The 18249-nt window shown below is 34.8% G+C and overlaps 1 protein-coding gene across 1 annotated transcript in view; it reads left to right on the forward strand.

The window, feature by feature from the left end:
• Positions 1–17293, forward strand: part of LOC308625870 (protein crumbs homolog 1-like) — a gene marked incomplete at its 5' end in the record, with an annotated part of 181187 nt that extends 163894 nt beyond the window's left edge. Inside the window, one exon of the mRNA XM_081250482.1 lies at positions 17256–17293. Within this exon, the coding sequence (XP_081106608.1) occupies positions 17256–17283 (28 nt within the window). The 3' untranslated portion in view covers positions 17284–17293. The remainder of the gene's footprint in view (positions 1–17255) is intronic.
• Between the last annotated feature and the right edge of the window lie 956 nt (positions 17294–18249).

The following is an 18249-nucleotide window of genomic DNA, read 5'->3' on the forward strand; positions in this document are numbered from 1 at the left end:
GCCTGCTACTTCTATTGTTCTTTCAGTGAGTTTCCCATGTTGTTTTTCTGGCTGGTCTAAGAATAAAACTGACATGAGACAGATTAACAGGAGAAGATCAAACAAAAGTTTAAAAACATGTATACGTGGGAGAGACCTAGGACAACTGAGTAACTCCCCCAAATGGCCAAAGCATAATCCTCCACTAAAGACAGAAAAGTACGTTGAATGTGGGTTGAGTTTGTTATGGGAGGTGACCAGGAAAAGCACAAAAAACAGGGGTAAAGTTGCTATGTAGATTTAAGTCCTTGTTCTTTCTATCTTTCTTTCTTTCTTTCTTTCCTTTTTTTTTAAATCAATTTATTTATTTATGACTGCATTGGGTCTTTGTTGCTGTACATGGGCTTTCTCTAGTTGTGGCGATGGTGGTTATTCTTCTCTGTGGTGCATAGGCTTCTCATTGCAGTGGCTTCCCGTTGTGGAGCATAGAGTCTAGGCATGCGGGCTTCAGTAGTTGTGGCATATGGGCTCAGTAGTTGTGGCTCACGGGCTCTATAGCACAGGCTCAGTAGTTGTGGTGCACGGGCTTAGTTGCTCCATGGTATGTGGGGTCTTCCTGAACCAGGGCTCAAACCTGTGTCCCTTGCATTGGCAGGCAGATTGTTAACCACCGTGCCACCAGGGAAGCCCAGTCTTTTGTTTTTCCATTGAGGTTCCAGAGATTTTGTCCTCCTCCTCCACCTTCTGGTACAGATAGAGGGAGACACCGTTACCAGTGGAGATTTCCCTCACAAATGCAAATGTTTCTTAGAAAAGGGTAACTCCTTGTTGATTTTCAGAATTTTTTCCCATATCTGCTGTTCCTTAGAAAATAATCAGTTTTAAATAATTAATATGTCAAAGGGACATAGTTTGGGGTGGAAAATTCTGTTCCCCTCAAACATTTATTAATTTTTTAGCACCTCAGAATCCAGGTGGACCTGCTTCCAGGGCTCATAATTTCTTTTTTCCTTTAGCATCCAGAAAACAACAACAACAACCACAAACAGAGCTTGGTGCTTGAGAGATTGATTTCTTTTTAAATATTTGACATCTAAGGACATCCTTACTATCACGCTTGATTGTTTCCAGTTTGGGAAATATTTTCCTCAGAATATTGATAAAATTGCTATCTTGGCAAGTGAAATGTTATTCTTGGTTCCAATTATTTAACACCATTTTTTTCTTTCCAGAAATATTTAGGATTTTCTCCTTTTCACAGATTTTGGAACATTTATAATGGTTTATTTTAGTGTAAGTCTTTTTTCAATTTATTGTACTTGGTGATCTGTGGACCCCTTTAATCTGTAATAATATGACAGAAAGAGGAAAATATTTGAAAACTCTGAAAATGTTTAATATTCAGGAAAAATATAAATTAACAGTTATCTTAAGGAAAAATATGAATGAAACATCAAAATAAAATACATTGAAAAGTTAAAAGCATTACCTCCAAAAAAGAGTGTAAGTCAGAAGAATTCTACATATGAGTAATTTCCAGCATATAACAGTCACTTCCCATTACATATAACTTGATCTCGAACATATAAAATATGGAAGTCTCCTCATGTATGTTCAGACACTGTCTAGTTTGGAAACAAAACTCTGAAGGTGATAAAAGAAAACATAACTGTAGATGTATTTTTTTTTTTTTTTTTTACGATACACGGGCCTCTCACTGTTGTGGCCTCTCCCGTTGTGGAGCACAGGATCCGGACGTGCAGGCTCAGCGGCCATGGCTCACAGGCCCAGCCGCTCCATGGCATGCAGGATCCTCCCAGACCGGGACACGAACCCGTGTCCCCTGCATCATCAGGTGGACTCTCAATCACTGCGCCACCATGGAAGCCCTAAAATTTTAAATAATCAAATTCAATTGCAAATAAAAAGCATATCATGATGAAGAAAATTAATTTAAATATAGAATAAAGGTATAGAAATATAGAATTAAATATAGAAAATGTATACAGAAACATATACATTTATTATTTCTAAATATAGAAAATTGTATGGAAAAGGTTTCCCTGCTTTAATAGAACTAGCTGTGCTTCTCAACCTATGGAAGGAAGATATAAATATTTTTCTATATGCTTACATCAACATTATCTACTGAAACTTTTGGTAATATTATTCAAAGTATATATAAATAAATCAGTAAAAAAATAAGGTGATCACATCTAGTGTTTCTTTTCACAACTAAAGAAACTAAGTGGTCTTTCAATATCCTTGAACGTCCTGTTCTTAATCCTAAACTATATGTCTTATTTTTTTTTAATTGTTTGGGAAAGACTATATTTTTTTTCTTCCAGTTTTATTGAGATATAATCGACAAACAGCACCATATGAGTTTAAGGTTTACAGCATAATAATTTGGCTTACATACATCATGAAATGATTATAAATTTAGTGACTATCCATCACCCCATACAGATACAAAATAAAAGAAAATTTTTTCCATGTGATGAGAAGTCAGTATTTACTATCTTAACAACTTTCATATATAGCATTTAAGCTGCAGTAATTATATTAATCATGTTGTACTTATATCCCTAGTATTTATTTATCTTATACTGGAAGTTTGTACCTTTTGACCAACTTCATCACCATAGAAAGATATTACATTATTATTGACTATATTCCCCATGCTGTACATTTCATCCTTATGACTCATTTATTTTGTAACTGGATGTCTGTACCTCTTAATCTCCTCACATACTTTACTCATACCCCTACTCACTCCCTTGTGGCAACCACCTGTTTGTTCTCTGCATCTATGGTGGTTTTGTTATATTTGTTGATTTTTTTGGTTCTGTTCATTTCTATTGATTTTTAGATTCCACATATAGATGAAATCATTTTTTTTTGTCTTTCTCTGTCTGACTTCTTTCACTTAGCATAATACACTAGGTCCACCCATGTTGTAGCAAATGGCAAGATTTTATTAATTTTTATGGTGGAGAAATATTCCATTATATATATATATATATATATATATATATATATATATATATATATATATATATATTCCACATTTTATTTATCCATTCATTTATTAATGGGTATTTAGGTTGCTACCATATCTTAGCTTCTGTAAATAAAGCTGTAGTGACCATAGGGGGTGCACTTATTTTTTCTAATTATTGCTTTTGTCTTCTTTGGGAAAATATCCAGAAGTTGCTAGATCATATGGTAGTTCTATTTTTAATTTTTTGAGGAAACTCCATACTGTTTTCCATAATGGCTGCACCAATTTACATTCTGGCCAACAGTGCACCACGGTTCCTTTTTCTCCACATCCTCACCAACACTTGCTATTTTTTGTCTTTTTGACAGCTGTAAGGTGGTATCCCACTGATATTTCAATTTGCAATTCCCTAATGGTTAGTGATGTTGATGGTTAGTGATGTTGATGGTTAGTGATGGTTTTTCTGTGTCTGTTGGCCATCTATCTGTATGTCTTCTTTGGAAAAATATCCATTCAGTTTCTCTGAGCATTTTTTAATTGGCTTGTTTGTGTTTTTGGATATCAAGTTGTATGAATTCTTTGTATATTTTGGATATTACCTTTTTATCAGGTATATCATTTGCAAATATCTGTTTTTGTTTGTTTGTTTGGCTATGATTTTATTTTTTATTTTTTTGGTTTTCTTCCTATGTACAAGCTTCTCTAATAAATGTCTCAGAAGTTGCAGTTTAGCTACTTATATCTATTTTATCTATGTTCCATCTCAGCAGTGCTACCCTTTGGGATCTAGTCAGGCGTAGGAATGATTCTCTAGTTTGTAGAAAACACTATTCGGGGGTAAGCAGTACATGGATAGGATTAAGTAACAAGGATCTAGGTCTCTCTCTCTCTCTCTCTCTCTCTCTCCCTCTCTCTCTATATATGGGTAAAATAGTTATGCCTCAGAATGAATCTGTAGCTCTATGTGATGGGTAACTGACACATGATGTTAAATAATCTGTGATAAATTTAGCTTAAATATATGCATTTCATCTTACAAAGTGAATTCACATGTATTTATAAGCCAGGGGATCTACTTTCTAGCTTTTGTCCTTCCATTGATTATAGCTCACCTAATCTAGCATGATGGATTTACAGATTAGAGTACTGCAAGTAATATAAAGTGATTTCTCATGAGTGGGGAGACATCAGAAATCATTTTTCTGAAAGGGAGTGACATAATACAATCTAGGATTTGGAAAAATACAGTGGAAATGATGAGAATTACAATGTAGGAACAGGAAATTGAAGAAAATGTTAAAAGTTTAATATGTCCTAGGAAAGAAAGTGGTAACAGTAAATATAGCAGAATTGCACAAAGTTTTGAGATCTATTTTAGACACTCTCAAAGGACTCAACCAAACAGGATGAAATAAGAAGAATCCTTTCATATAGCCTATTGAATAGATGGAAACTGGTTGTGGGAGGAAGGAATTGGAAAAACAATTTGGTGTTAGGTTCACTGTAAGGTGTCTGTAGACCATCTAAGTGAGGATAATTAAGGGGAAACCCAATATTCAGGTCTAAATCGATGAAAGCAATTTGGAGTCATCGTAATGTTGATGATAAAAAACATTTATCTGGATGTGGAATAACTTAGCAAGAACTTATAAGAAAGAAAAAAAAAAGACAACAGACCTTAAAGCCAAATGAAAGAACATTTAGGAAGTGGGTGGTTGAACTGGAACCAGTGAAATAAAAGAAACAAGGAGGAAAAGATTAACATAGAATGTCTTGGAAGTTAGGGGAAAATCAAACTTCCAGAGGAGAATGATTTATTGCATCAAATCTCAAAAAGGAATCAGGATTTAAAAGAGAGTCTTGACTTTTTGTAATCATTAGATTTGGTTATTTCATCCAAGCAATTTAAACTAAGAATTAAGGGTGCAAATTGTTGTCTTGGATTGAGGAGTAACTGGGAAATTACAAATGGAAGCAATGAATAAGATTACTTTAATGGTGAAGGGTAATAAGTAGGGAATCCGGGTGCTCCCTTTAGAATGAAAGACCTGGATACATTCATGATATGTTAGTAAATATGGAAAGACCAGTGGCCTGACTTTAGAAAACAGAAAGAGCATAGCTTTCTGTGAATAGCAAGGATTGAGATCAGGATGGGCAAAAAGAGAAGTGTTCTTGGGAGTAAAAATGGATGATGACAATTGGGTAAATTTAAGCATGAAGATATTAAGTGTAATTCTTATGTCAGTGAAATAATAATTTCCAAATTTTGTTTTTAATTCCTACACACATTTAATTAATGAATCTATTTAATTAAGACATTTAAATATAATATAAATGTACTTTAGAATAACAGTAATTTTGAAACATCCAAAAAACTGAGGATAATAATATTGATACTGACTAGGGCTATTTCTTTGAGTCTAAATTTTATACAAAACGTGGAACCTAAAATATAGTGTAAAGGAAAAAAAATATCTTCTTTGAGCCAAGAAAAGCTAAATTTGATTTCAACTATACTAGTTTGAAATCCAATTTTGGATAAATCCCTTTTGCAAACAAGTTACTGTAATTTAATTATGTTTTGCTTTTACCATCTATCCCTAATTCATTTATATTTTTTCTCAGTTTATTCCTATTTTCCAGACAAAAGCCTATTTTTTTCTGTTTTATAAAAAGCATATTTCCAAGTTTACTAATTAATTATTTAAAACCCCCAAATTCAATGTTGTATAAATGCCAGAACATTATTAAAATGCACAAAGTTTCAGGAAAACATAAATGTGTCTTCATGAAAACTCCAAAAGTCTATATAATTTTTATCACAGATGTGTCACATTTATATTCTTATGTATACACACACACACACACACACACACACATATATATATATACAAATTTAAAATTCTCATATATATCTTTTCACAGAAAGAGATAAAGGGATAAATATAGATTATAGAAATAAATATAGTTATGAATATTCACTTTGTTTCATGTTGTGATCATCATTAGGGTTTTCTTCTAAATATCCCAGGTTTCCTTTTCCAGGTACTTATGTTCAGGGTGGAGCAGCATCGATATTTTTGACTAATGAATTTGACTGGGAATGATGTGACCAGTGGGGAGAGAGATTAGTGCTGGCGGTAGACTTGCAGATGCTCTGGATGATGGCTGCTCCATCAGATGGTCCAGAGTGAGAGTGATGATAAAGGAGGGTGGTCCTGGTGGACCTTTGATGGATACATCTCATAAGCAAGAAATAAGGCTTTGTGACTTTCAGCTGCCTGAGATTTGCTCAAGCAGCCTAATTTAGTCTACCATGAGCAACTCACTTACCAACCTTTCAAAAAATTGTTAACTGACAAATTTAGAGTGTAGCCACATGAAGTGGTATCCAATTAAAGATTCCCTCCATTAAGCTTTTATATGACTTAATGAGAATGAAAACTGAGAAATTCTCCCTTATTAGTGATGTTACGTTTCATCAGAATATACTGTTTTACAAGTATATATAATCACTACTAAATTTTTAGTGAATTTTGAAGTTTTAGAAAGATAACTTTTGTAACCTAAGGAAGTCTAGTTCTATTATTTTGGGGGAAAATTATCAGTTTTTCATGCTTGAATTGACTCTTTTAAAAATTAAAACATATCTGACTCTTTCAACTAAAGGGCTATTTTTCTGGCCTAGATGTGCACAGTTGTCTGGTAGTTGCGTGTTTAACTGGGAGGGATCTCTGCTCCTATCAGAAAATGTTTAGTGCAGTTATTCTGAAAACATGAAAGGTTCTCAAGCCAGACTTCCTTGCGTCTGAATTCATATCCATTATTTACCAACTGTGAGCTTGGGCAAATTACTCAACCTTATTAAAATGCAATTATTCTCACTTATAAAATAAAAACCGGGCTTCCCTGGTGGCACAGTGGTTGAGAGTCTGCCTGCCAATGCAGGGGATGCAGGTTCGTGCCCCGGTCCGGGAAGATCCCACATGTCATGGAGCAGCTAAGCCCGTGAGCCATGGCCACTGAGCCTGCACATCCGGAGCCTGTGCTCCGCAACGGGAGAGGCCACAGCAGTGAGAGGCCCGCATACCACCAAAAAAAAAAAAAAAAGAAAGAAAGAAAATAATAATAATAATAAAATAAAATAAAATAAAAACCCCTCTACATGTACTATTCTGAGAATTAAATTTAGTAACATATATAGAGCACTTAATATGTGCCACAGACAAATTAAGTTATATCTTTAAAACTATAAGTAGGTTTGTCATGCCAATATAAAATAAATAAGTATAAGTTAATTCATTAATTTCATTAATTAATGAGAGGACTTACCTGGAAGATGTTGACTAGTTCATAGGGCATTTGAAAAGATATATATTTATAGGAAGTTTAATAAAGGCATTTGAGAATAACATTACTAACTTAAATACAAATCTGGTTACTGTCCTACAGAGCAATAAATAATAAACCTTTGAAGTTATTTGTTTCCACTGAACAGAAATGATTTGCATCTCTACTGGACAAAAATCTACATACCACATAGGTCTGTGACCTTTAATTAACAGTCAACAAGTAATTATTTAATACAAGTAATTTTAACTCACTCTATCAGATGCTGTCAGGGTACCTCTCACACTGCTATGATGTTACCATTTCAACTTGCCATAGCATCTTCTAGCTGCCTGTGTTTGTATCTATGAGCCTGAGAGCTTTCAGAATCTTCTGCCCTGAAAGGCAGAACAGGAATTCTGGGGAATTCACACTCTTTCCTTCCTCAGCATCTCCCCAATCCAGCATGTAGCCCATGACTATACTTGGTGGGAGATGGGGTGTAAGTAACTTACCCTCCTCACTCCATCAGGTGGGGTATTTCTGAAGTGTATTTTTCATGGTTGACCAGAACTTGCCCAGGGAATAAACCCTAATCCCCACTTCAATAATTGACATAATAATGTAAACTTCATTTCCTGCATTCTCTTCCTTCTACCAGCTTACTCCACTTTAGGTGTTGTCTACATCTCTCCAAAAACTGCTTCCACTGGAACTCTTTGCTCAGAGTTTATTTCCAGAGAATCCCAACTGAGAACTGCAAATCCTGGAAAAATTCTCAGGGCCTAGCAAATCTTCCATCAACCAGTCAAGCCTGTAGGGGCAGCTGACTAAGTACTCTGTTGCACCTGAGCAAAGCCTGCTGTTCCAGGGTGATTGTCCCCCTGCTCACTATGAAAAGAACAGGTGTAGGGAAACATCTCCCCATTTCCCACCACCCACAATCTAGGTCTTATCTCCCATTACTTACCATGGCAACAGTTACTGTTTTGTGTGAGTTTTGTTTTTCTCTTTCTATCTGAATATAATCTCTGCAAGCATCATGTACGTTTTGCTCATCATTGTAGAGAACCTCGTACAGTGTCTCATACATAATAAGTAATTGACAAATATTACTTGAGTATTGTTCAATAAATAAAGAAGAGGAAATAGAAGCAAACATAAAAGTGGTGCTCTCAACTTGTCAAAGAGCTAAAGACAACAACAGACTTCTGACTACACATATTTCCTGGCAAAATAAAAAGTGAAGATACTGTAAATATATATTTTTTAAGTATCATCCTTCATAGATCAGTTAAAAAAAAATAATGGTGTGCCCAATGTTATATACCATCAACTACTTTCATTTCCATGTATAAATTTATTATACTAATTATAGCTTACTTTATTATATATATATGTATATATATATACATATATATGTATATATATATACATATATATATTTTTTTTAAATAAATGGAAGACACCTGACAGAGACCTGTAAGAAACCAATTAATTTGATGATTAGTCTTTTTCCTTTTGAAATTTAAGTTGTGAAAAACAGAACAGATATTCACAGGGCACTATGGAATGGCAAACTATAATCCTAGAACCTCTGCATAGAGGACATCTTGAGTTCAGTTACACAGTCTAGGTATTTTCAAGGTGTGAAGTCCCTAATTGTTTTTCTTTATTGCATCTTTAAATTTTATGGGGAGACTACAGTTGTTTATGTGTTGCCTTCTTAATTTAAAATGAAACTACACAAGAAGTAAAGTTTATATCTAAATGTATCTCTCTCCTGATAATTTGAAAATAGGGGATCCATGCAATTGTTTCTAATAATTATTCATCCATAGCTTGCTGTCCTATACACATAGTAAAATTATAAAAGACACTGGGGCACACATGTTTTCTTACAAGTTATGCAGTTTATGTTTGATAGAATTTTGTTGGTGACCGCTTTCTGTATTAAGATGTCTGTTTTGTAATTTTTTCTTGATTATTATTAGTTTAAAAAATTACATTTTCTTTATATTGCTGTTGTGACTCTTCCACAGTAGAAAGCTAAAATGATATATTTTAATAAAATTTAAGTTCATAATATTGTATATTAGATATTGTCAGTGAAATATTGTTAATAAATTTAGACATTTTATTGGAACCATAGATTGATGTCCTGACAATATTATTAGACCCTGAGCAGAAAAAATATTCAGATGCATATTTTAAAAGTATGAAACCTATTTATTTTATCAAAAAAAACAGTAAAATCAATCATATATTTTAATGTAGTTCAGCAAGATCATTTCTCATAGGTATTAATGTAACAGAAAGGCAGTTAACTCAAAACATTTCTGGCAGTTCTAAAGATGCTTGAATTTTATAGCTGCCCTTGCTCACTTATGTTTGGGGGTGGGGGAGGAGAAGGATGGAGGTGAGCATCAATTAAATAAATGATAAGATCTTTGATGGATAGATTTTTTCTCACCTTTTTAATTTAGAAGGTAAAACTTTCTATCACAGTTTAAGTTGAAAATTATGGCTGAGATAATAGAGGTCTGACTCCAGTGCAAGTTAAAGAGGAAAAAGTCGCTGCTCAAATGTCAAGACATCTGTGGTCTAAGATGATTAAAACCAAACTGTTTGCTATATGAATCCCAAGGTGCAGCTATATCTCAGCTTTGGTGACATTTAGCCAGTGACTTTTCATAGCTTGTTAATAATGTATAGCTGTCCCTATATAAATCTGCAGTGACAGAAGTGGCCATTTGTAGTGGAGCAGTTAATGAGATTTATTCTTGACAGAAAATGCAGATTTGAAAAGTATTTCTACAAAATCAAGATTGATGTCAAAAGAAATCATGCATTTAATGGACCATGGCATCATAACAATTTTTGAGTGTCTTAACCAAGATCACAGAATTTTGTTCAGTGATATATTTATATTTTTAGTCAGCCTTCTATACAGCCCAAACCCCCAGCCCTCTCCGCCGCTAGTTTCTACTTATCCTGCATAAATCAGAAGTCTTCACCTTACAAATCACTTCCTCAGTGGGAATTTTCTCACCTTTGACTTGGTTAGTTCCACGTCATTCATGTAATTTTCCCGTCGTAAGACTGTACCATACATTTTCATGATTACTACTTTGATGCCTGTCTTTCCCACTCGACACCACTAACATGTTTCTTAATAAATTTTTTAGCTTTCACTAAATCCTTAAATGATTACTCAACCATTGAATCAACATTAACATGTTTTGGAATGAATATTCTTTGCTGAAGGAAGAGCTGTCTTTGTTAGACAATGAATTGAAGAAAATTTCTGTGCATATTCTGACTATTCAATACTAATCTCCCATTAATTATTTCATTTCAGTGGAGACAAGAAACTGCCGATTTTAGTCATGTCTGTATCTAATATGTCAACATAAAACCTGACATGTGTATGAATAATGCACAAACTATGAAATGCCACAAGGCAGATATGAGACAGAAGAAAAAGGAATATAAGAAAGGAAATGACTTTACAAGTTAGTTGTTAGTTTTTATTTATCATCTATAAGAACATAAATAACCTCCAACATTTGCTGATTTGAAGAGGGTTATCAGTATTTTGCAATTAATGAAAATAATATATTTTTATTATGAAAACTTCAAAAATGAAGAGCAAAAAATATAAAACAAAAGTCTGGAACAAAATTGTCATGTTAATAGGTCAAACATGACTGAATACTACCAATTTCGTTTTCAGAACCCACTTAAATAAATTTTCAACAACTGAGACAGTCACTGTTAAATTTTGCTGTAGTTGCATCAACAAGAGCATAAAAGATTTATATTAGTTTCCTGGCTGCCATAACAAAGTACCACAAACTGGGTAGCTTAAACAACAGAAATTGTTGCTTCACAGTTTTGGAAGCTAGAAGTCCAAACGCAGGGTGTTGGCAGGGCTGGTTCCTGCTGAGAACTGTGAGTGAACGTTCACACCTGTAGTAACTTCTGATAGCCTCATGCACCCCTTGGCTTGTAGATGATGGTCTCCCTGTATCCTCACATGCCCTTTCCTCTCTGTGTGTCTGTCACTGAATCCAAATTTCCCCTATAGATAAGGATTAGGGTCTCCTCCAATGACCTAATCTTAACTTGAATATATCTGCCAAAGATTCTACTTCCAAACAAGGATACAGTCTGTGGTACCGTGGTTTAGGCCTCTTTCGAGAGACACAGTCCTACCCATAACAATATGCAATATAAAAATATATGAGTGTATATAAAAATATATATATTGATACATAGACACAGAAATTTCTACACTGCTTTCACATAGGCTGTACATGGGCTTTGCAAACATGAAAGTTAATTACTGACTAATATGTCAAACTTTGCTTACCTGGTCTTTATTGCTAGTTATATAGATGCTTTCCAGTTACCTGATGTTAGAAATGACACTGGAGCTAGTGTTCTTATCTGGGGCTTGGAGTCCTCTTCCAAGTCCACGGGTTATTGGCAGAATTTGTTTTCTTGTGACCGCTGGACTGAGTCCCAATTTCCTGTCAGCCAGGGAACACTTCTTGCTCCAAGATGTCACCCATGGTTTCTTCCTACATGGTCCCCACATTCACAACTTGGATTTTTGCTTTAGTTCTTCTAGGCCACACAGTGTGAGTCTCTCTGCCTCTTTTGTACCAGTCAGAAAAATCTCTCTGTTTTTAAAGCACTTACTCCATTGGGTTAGACTTACTCCAGGCACTATCCCCACTGCCACACAACTGGACACAATCAGAGTGATATTTCATCACAGTCATCGGCTTCACCCACACTGGAGGTGGAAGGGGAGAGATTAGGCATGACTGTGGTAATCTTGGAATTCTGCCGACTATAAATACCCCATCAGTTCATCTTTGCCTTTGTGATGACAACTTTTCTAGAATAAATGGCATAAAAATTACTAACTTAAAATAAATGCAAACATATGAAGCTTTTAAAACATATTGTTAAAGTCTAATATTCACTCCCACTAGGACACTTGGAGTACTTGTATACCCATGCATCCCCAGTAACAGAAAGTTATCTCAACATGAGAAACAATACACACAGGTACATGTGCATTATTTTCTGTAGCATGAAAGAAACTTTGCAGACACATAGCTCTTTACCCCAAAATACTTCCATATTTTCAAAGATTAAGAATATTCAATTACATGATCACAGTAAATTATTAAATTGTTTCTCATCAAATATTTACCCCCCAGTTTTAGCATGCTTTGAAGGAAGCCCTCCAAACCTACCCCTTCATAACCCAAAGTAATACTGTCTGGGGACACGTGAACACACACATAAGTATAAATTTGTTTATATTTTTAAGTGTTTTATACTGAAAATATCTTAGACTATCTACTTCTCCTATTTTCTGAAAACAAGTGTTTTTTTTTATTATTTTTAATCCACACTGTATATATCACCAAAATATTTTCTTTAAGATCTCCAATTCATCTTCACTTTCAAAATTATAAAATTGTATCCTTACTCACGGCACTTCAGTAATCAGTAAGTCATCATTTTGCCTACTCTTTTGATCCCTAAGTCATCAATACTTCATAGGATAGTTTTTCAATATTATTATTTCAATTATTTAAGTATAGCACTCAGATATTATAACATATTATCTTTTTGGCAGAAACTATAAATTACTTTGAAATATATTCTTGTGATGGTTAAAGAATAGCAAGCAGTTTCTTTTAGAGAATTTAAGCATGTGGAAATAGGAACTTAACTTATCCATCTCAACATTGTGCCTTTTTTTGCTTAATATAAATAACAACCATCAGAGCAATAATAAAAAGAGAATACTAAAAATACCACTAGAACTTAAAATGTACCAAAATGTTCATAACATTGTAATAAGTATATTTTTACATTATTTTTATTACATTTACTTTTTAAATTCATCCTCAAGCTAGACCTATAATTTCAGTTTAAATATAATCCTGAAATTATACATGAGAAAATCTTATGGATATTTATAAATGTAAAATTTGCATCATTGATCAAGGTCACACAGCTGACAATTCCCAGAGAACTTATTTATCTCTGTGTCGTCTCCATGTCAAGAATTCCAAAGCCTTAGCTCTGAATATCGTACTTCCTGAATATTGCGCACTACACTGTCTTTGCTTCTGTTTAATCAAGTGAACCATCTGGAGAACTCCCCATGGAGTCAGTTTCAGATCCAAGATTACATACAGGATTGATGTTCCCAGTAAGAATCCAATATTATAATTTGTCTAAAATAGTTTTACTTTAGGTCATTTTACAAATCATTGAATTCTTAATTCTTCTGTTTTATTTGTTGATTCAAACACACGATGGCTGTGCTGTCTGGTTTTCAATGTTCCATCGCTCAGAAATGTGTTCATTAAAATCTCCTAATCACCTAGCATTCAGCCTGGACTTTAATGCTGATATAGACCTAAAACGTCCTATTAGTTGGGTGGCAAAGTAAAATAGTAAACAGTATTTATTCCCCAAAGAAATTCAGCTATCTCATAAAGGCTTAGTTGATGTGAAATAATAAAATTCTGATGAATGGAATCCTAAAGGACCATTTCTAGTTATTTGCTCACTAAATTAGGAATTTAAGGGGAAAAAAAAGCTTTATATAGCAAAGAATTACCAATGAAGGAGTTTGGGCAGCTGACATGCAGATGCTGCATTCTTTAAGCTCATACAGAGATTCCTCCCACCCAGTAATATGTGTTATTTTGATTCAGAGCTATGTAGCACAGGTAAGTGATTGTGACATGCCCTGTTAGCAATTGCAAGGAAGACCACCATATCAACCACACAAAAAAGTATATTTAGATCAACTCGGGTAGGAAGAAATCAGGAACTGGTTTGCAAAACACATTATTTTCATACATATATACAGTTTTTCTACTCATTATGCTTTCATAATGTCATATTGTAATGTTCTACTATTTCTTTGGGTATTAGTATATTTAAAATGGGAAATGATAAGTATAAATATATTAGCTTTGCAATAATTCTTAGGAGTATAGTTTCTGTCATCAGAGAGTATGCATTTCTAAAAAGCACTTGAACATTAAAAAATAAAAATTTTATAAATTCTGATATGATTCTGTCTCACAATAGAAACACAGATTTTCTGTGTTATTTTTTCTTTTCCTCTTAGTTCTTACTCACTCCTTTCCATCTCAATTATTTTATTTCATAAGAAGACCATATACTGTATTAAGATTCAGTTAACTTCAGCAAAAAAAATTACAAACAAGCAACTAAAGTAATTTAATGAAAAACATACCTAGAATTTTTATGGCTCATAAAAACTGGAAGTTCACTTATGCTGCTAACTTCAGGCATAGCTGGATCCAGGGATGACTCAGTCCAGAAATTATTTCTCTATCTTTCGATTCTACTCAGCTGTAGAATTGGCTTTAGCTGAAGTTGAACTCCATACACAGAGTGGGAAAAACTGCTGTTGATAACCTAGACCTCAATCTTCTCAGGCTACAGTCTGAAAGAAAGACCAAATCAACTCATAAGAAAACTACTTGGCATTGCTTAAGTCAAATCCTCACCTCCAAACCAAACCTAAGGGGATTTGTAATGGAGCAGGTTGGACCGTTTCTACCCTTTCGACGACACAATGTAGGATTCCACTGTTAACCTCAGACCACCACTCTCCCTTCCGGCCCCCCAACCTACCCACAGGCACACAGGATTCCCTTAGGGGAATGGATGCTGAGCATACAGACAGCACAGACCTTCTGTGGGTGGGATGATCACACTTACCAGATTGTCTGAAATAGTTGTGGTTCATGCCTGTTGTTTTTCTGTGTTAATTAATAGGAGGATCTTGTTTAATCCTCGAAGTCTGTAGACTTAGATGCAAATTATAACATCACTCTATCTGTGCGTAAGAGCACATCTCTTCTCTCCTGAGAATGGAAGTAGGTGAATTTGGAAGAACTAACAGGTTGAAAATATTTTCTTTTTTAAAAATTTCTATTAATTACAGAGCAGGTACAAGATTATTCTACCCTCTCAAGATAAAGAAGGGCTTTAGAAAGAATGAAAAGAACAGATAGCTTGTTTTTGGTAATGCAGAGTTGGACCCATGTTGAATCTCTGGCAGGAACTTTGACTGCTCCCAAAGTGAATGTGAGTTTTCTGCACAGGCACTATTTCATTCATTATTTCTCCAAAGAAGAGGAAACCTATATATATTGGAACAGATGGATCATATGGGTAAAATGATATATAGACAAGGGCACAGTATTCAAGGGGCCACATCACATGTCCCATGCTCACTCACAGTAGAAGATCCTAAAATCCCTGGGGGGAAAATGTATTTCAATTGTAAATATAAGAAAATATATGTATACAACTATGGAGAGGTCCAGAAGATAATATATAATAGTATATTAAATTTCAGCTGTCTTAATTTATAAAATGTGATCACATTTCTATATGTTCTGAAAACATGTACACATAAAAGTTTATCAAAGTAGAAGTTAAATCCAAAGACAAACTCTGAGTGATAGTTCAAACAAAAGCTGCTATGATTTAAGGTGATTTTGCTTTAAATAATAATCACAACAGGCTACGGGAGAGTCAAACAATAGGAATTTATTTTCCCCAAATAAGAAATCCAGAGATTGGTGATTCCAGGTTTGTTTCAGCAGCTCAATAATGTCATCAAGTTGGTAGGATGATTCTGCCTTTGTGTTCTACTCTGCACAGCCTGTATGCACTTTTTGTTTTCTTGGACACAGTGGTTGCAACACCTGAAACTTTTTTAAGTGTTAAAGGGAAGCTGAGAGTGAAATCAAGTGTTCTTTTCTCAAAGTGGTCTCCACTCCCTGCTGTAATGTGTGTGTGTCTGTGTGTACGTGTATGTATGTGTGTGTGTGAGATATATTGCTCTTCTGATGCTACACCAACACATGGGAACCACACCTGTGTGTGATTTTCTCTCTGGAACATATAATCTCTACTGTGTCAAGTAGCAAAACAATATAATTTTTGAGCAGTTCTATTGTGATGATACAGCTTTACAATTCAAGAAAAATTCTACCCCTCTACCTGGTAAGGCAGGCTTTCATTTCAACTCAACAGTTTTTGTTAAGTAGAAATGTCACCTAAGTGACTGGAGGAGATGCCAAAAGCCCTAAGTTTCTTGGTTAGGGCAGCTGACCTTAGATACTGAGCTCAGTGCCCCATAGCCATTTATCCAAGATGAGACATTCAGTGTGCTTAGTGAATACAAAGAACAGGAGGGAAGATTCAAATGTTATTTTTGCCTTCATCACGAAGTATAACAATGCAGATTTTTCTGTCCTTTGCATGCATGTAATTCTTCAGTGTAGGGGATTCCCATATAACGCCTTTTCTCCAAAAAACATGAAGAGGACTTTTTAATAAAGGTATTTTCACTTTATAACTTAAACTGCTATTCTACCTTTGGGGCTTATGTAGTGAAAATAGGAAAAAAATATTTGTATAATGCTAATAATTAACCATAGTTTTAAAAATTCACAATTCTGATCAAGAATTTTCATATAATAGGAATGTCTGTGAAGGTTCTTAAAATGGCTTTTGCTCACCTTAAAGTGTTTTTTTTTTGTGTGTGTGTGGTATACGGGCCTCTCACTGTTGCGGCCTCTCCCATTGCAGAGCACAGGTTCCGGACACGCAGGCTCAGCGGCCATGGCTCATGGGCTCAGCCGCTCTGCGGTATGTGGGATCTTCCCAGACCGGGACACGAACCCGTGTCCCCTGAATTGGCAGGCGGACTCTCAACCACTGTGCCACCAGGGAAGCCATGCTTTAAAGTTTTATTGGCATGTTTTGTCTAACTCTACTTCAAAACTCATGTCTTTGCTTTTCCTTCATTGAGTATATTCCTAACATTTTTCTTCTGATTGTTATCCAGGCATAGACTTCTTTTGAGTTACGGATAAGAAGCAGGTGTTATGAATTCATATGTTGAAGTCTTAACCCCTGGAGTTTGACTACATTTGGAGATAAGATATTTAAAGAAGTAATGAAGGCAAAATGAGGTCATATGAGTGAGAACTAATCCCATATGACTGAGGTCCTTCAAGAAGAGGGGCTGAAGACGCAGACAGAGGGAACATCACGTGAAGACATTGGAAGAGGACAGCCTTCTACAAGTGAATGAGAGTGTCCTCAGAAGAAACCACCCCTGCTGACACCTTTATCTAGATCATGTAGCTTCCAGAATTGTGAGAAAATGGGTTTCTATTTTTTAAGACATCCCATCTGTGTTACTTTTGTCAGCCCTAGCAAAAAGCACAGGCAGGCAAGAAAGTGAACAAGAAAGAAAATTCCTGAAGCAACTAAGGCACTATTAAAAATATAAAATCATTAAAGACTAATTAGTGGACTGAATACATTGTCATCTTATTAAAATATTACTTGGTAGTGAGCTAGGAACACCTGCATCATGTTCTTAACATCCCTAAAAATTCCAGAGGGAAGGACATGTTCAGGGAAAATGCTTAAAATGAGCTCACTTTGTTCCTTGGATGCTACGGCTTTAAACTCCCTCCTCCCCAGTACAAAATACTTAATGACAGATGATGTCAAAGAGGATGTTTTTGGGCCGATGAAGATAGTCTAAAAATATACAGGCTGGACGGCCTGCTCCTTCTAAGAATCTCTCAAAATATGAATGCTGAAGAGAACATGGAAAATGGAGAGAATTTCCTTGAGCCCAGACAGGAGCTGCGTCTTGTGGAGGTAGAGTAACCAGCTGCATAATATTTAACAGGTCATAATAATTATAATTAAAACAGGATATATTTATTGACTTTAATAAACACTTAGTTTTTTTATTTTTTTTGTATTTTTTACAAACACACAATTGACATTCTCACTATTTCAGATATAATAGAGAATCTGGT

This window comes from Mesoplodon bidens (genome assembly GCF_964165515.1).
Source record: "Mesoplodon bidens genome assembly, chromosome: 12".
In the NCBI taxonomy this organism is placed as follows: domain Eukaryota; kingdom Metazoa; phylum Chordata; class Mammalia; order Artiodactyla; family Ziphiidae; genus Mesoplodon; species Mesoplodon bidens.